Consider the following 3,274-nt stretch of genomic DNA (forward strand, 5'->3'; position numbering starts at 1 on the left):
AATAAACTAAAGAGACACACAGACCAGATGATAATATACCATATCACCTAAACATAGAATCACAAAAATTCACATAGTTAACCCTCTAACAAAAAGCAATGCTGTATTCCGGCGGCTCCTCGAGTTCAGTGCTTTGTTCTGCTTCCGGTCAGCAACCATAAGACTTGTCATTAATGAATCACCTTAGCAAAAGACAGCTAACAAAAAGGACATAAGATACATAAGTTCGCAAACGAACACAAATTATATACTTACGACACATAGTATATAGCTGCTCAAGGCTCGACACACAATTATAAATTAAATTAAATAATAGAAAGGATATATATATATGTAAAACGTTGAAAACATCTTTCTAAGAATAATAAGACAAATAAGGAAAAAACCCGTGTCAGACAGGGTCGGCCGTTTTTTGGGCTGACATTTCATTTTGCCTACAAATTTAACGAGTGGATGCCCATCCGCACTTCAACCTGTTGCTATTCTGTAGCAAGGGGAATATTCAGGCTGGTATAGCTCCTGTAAGTAGAGCTAGACTAAGCTGTTTAACTCCCTGTTTAACCACACCCAAGCCAGCCAGATGACATTCTCTAACCTAAAATTCACAATTCAAGACATATACCTCTAACAAAGCATGCTGTTTCCGGCGCTCCTCGAGTTCAGTCCTTACTGCTTCGGTCACTCGTGTTTAACGTTAGCAAGCATAATATTATTAACACTTGTCCTTAGCATGCTCACAAGCTTCACTATAATAATCAATAAGAAAGGCAATGTTATAATCATTATTTGTTTACTTATATTAACATAGCACCTAGCCTGACTCTGACAAAGACCATCAGATCATAAAGTGTGAGTCAGATATGTGTGTGGTTAATGACTATCATAAGATCAGATTAATGGACATGAAGTGTCTATCAACTAGCCTGACTTAAGCTGAAATTAATGGAAGGAATGGATGATAGCTTTGGCCACCAAAGAACAGCATATATAAATAAAAAAAGTTTCATCACCACAGGTTTATTAATTTTGACAGCAATGAAACAAACTGCTACATTTTGGCCACTTATGGTTTTTTGTGTTGTAACATGCCCAGCTGACTTAAAGCTAAGTAATGAGGAAATGGCCACGGATAGCACCTTCATGACAGAATAGACAGATGAGGTGATAAGAAACACAATACATCGACACAGAATTGTTGTATGTATTATGTAAAATAGAAACAACGCTACATTATAGTGTGTGTAACTGCCATACTCCTCGTATGTACCCCCATGCACTCATCAGATGACATCGTGATAAGAAGGCAGTCATCAATGATTACACATAGACAAGACACTCATACGTCTCTCTCGGGCTTCTGGTTGAGTCTCATGTTTAGCAAGAACAATAGTTCTCAAGCTCACAGTACTCATGACAAGTTGGAGACGGGACTTCTCAAAAGCATGCTCGCACTGTGTCAGCTGCAGGAGCATGCGATCCACATTTACTTGCCTGTGAGGAATAAAATTTACCCCACTGAATTAAAAAGTCCCCATCCATGGCACAAATAATCAGGATGGGTAGGTATTTTCATTCATTAAATATTTTATTATCAAATGTGTAGTTCAATGTAGATATCAAAAAACCAATAAGTAAATAGAAACTTATTGAGATTTTTATATTATTAGTATTATTATTTAACAAAATACTCTTTATTATTGATAAATACCTATGTACTCCAGAAAATTTATATTAAAAAAAAAAAACTTGAAACTGACCCCCCCCCCCCCCTTTAAAAACTTGTTATTTCTTGAAACAGAATAAAATAAATTATGAAATTGTTATGTTTGTATTCTGATCATCAAACTAAAAAAGCATGTTTTATATAGAACAAGTCAGGACTAAAGCTGACCAGGTAGGGCACATTTTTACAAAAAAAAAAAAAAGTTTTTGTTTTCCCCTGATCATGGCTAATCAAGTATTTTCTTTGGTCTGGGGTTAAAAAAATCATCTTTCAAGAGACTAAAGTTGGGCCATTTGGATCCATACAGAACCAATAGAAGTGATTGATGGTGTACTTGGTAAGAACTCACTTTTCTTCAGGTGTGTCATCAGGGGAGTTACAGTATTTCAAAATGGATTTGAGCAACAAGTTCAATCGTCGATCATCTCCTGTGCCATCTCCGTCAATGAGCAGCCTTCGTCTAATAACCTCTTCTGCAAAAATGAGAAAATATTGATAATTTTTCAGTGAGAGTTAAATAATGTAACTGAAGCAAGTACTAAAGACACCTATTCTTTCTTTTTCAAAAACCCTTTCTGTTAAAGAGATCAGTGTACTCCAAAGCAAGTGGTGATTCATGCATTACACATACCATTGATCAATGCAAGTATTGAGGGCACACTCAGCAAAGCCTCACAAGTCACAAGTATAATAAATTGCATTCTGCATTCTTCAATTCTTAGTCAGGTCTACAATCTTCTGTTAAAATATAAACCTCTGAAAATCAAGAACACTTCAACATGAAAATGTAAACATGGCTATTGGAACTTCTTACCGTCAGCCATGGTCTAAGTAATGGTGTTCCTAATCAAATTTCCCAACTCCATCCATGATACAATGCTGAAACATATTGAATAATTGGACCATTATTTTCAAACTTTATTCAAATTGATATACTTACCATTGACAACCAGAGTAGGACATCACACAATATGTTGAAACCTTGAAGATAGTCTTCCTAGCAAGATAGCCAATCTAGTTAGCAAAGGGTAGTGCATCTACCTTGTATGGCGAAACTTGATTGCAAACAAACAAGTTGAAAGAGCTAGCTGACTTGCTCCCATCTTTTTTTCTTTTTTTAGTTTCTTCCCCAGGGAAGTTGCTTGAAGAGTTCTGGAGACGCTTGAAGAGTTCAAGCATCTCCAGAACACATGTTGAATATATAATATAGGTTTATAGGTAGTCAGTCTGACAGTCTATTGCTGCAATTCACTATGTAGATCTGTTCAGGAGTACCTGTCAGGTCTACCTTATAGTGAGTGGCTGAATACTTACATAATCTAGGTAGTTCTTTTTTCTTTCTTTCTGTTTCTCTCTTTGTTCTGAGAAGTGTGAACCAATTTCAGCCAACCTCAAACCTCAGTTTCAGCATTTCAGTTATCACCCTGCCTGCAACCTGCAACAGTGCAACCGCAATGTCTGATTGATGATGATTGATGAACAGGTTTTTGCGTTTTTGTATAGCGGTCAGCGGTCGCAACTTCAAATTCAAACTGCGTCAATTTTTCAAAA

At 36.4% G+C, this 3,274-nt stretch overlaps 1 protein-coding gene across 1 annotated transcript; it reads right to left on the reverse strand.

The window, feature by feature from the left end:
* Positions 1-1,310: 1,310 nt before the first annotated feature.
* LOC103523908 (THO complex subunit 7 homolog) lies at positions 1,311-3,248 on the reverse strand. The gene is made up of 4 exons (XM_008488915.3): positions 3,038-3,248; positions 2,538-2,602; positions 2,073-2,196; positions 1,311-1,491 (listed from the first exon to the last, which is right to left on the reverse strand). The coding sequence occupies exons 2-4, from the start codon at positions 2,545-2,547 to the stop codon at positions 1,311-1,313; spliced, it is 315 nt and encodes a 104-aa protein (XP_008487137.1). The 5' UTR covers positions 2,548-2,602; positions 3,038-3,248.
* Between the last annotated feature and the right edge of the window lie 26 nt (positions 3,249-3,274).

This window comes from Diaphorina citri, unplaced genomic scaffold, assembly GCF_000475195.1.
Source record: "Diaphorina citri unplaced genomic scaffold, Diaci psyllid genome assembly version 1.1 scaffold54380, whole genome shotgun sequence".
Lineage (NCBI taxonomy): Eukaryota > Metazoa > Arthropoda > Insecta > Hemiptera > Psyllidae > Diaphorina > Diaphorina citri.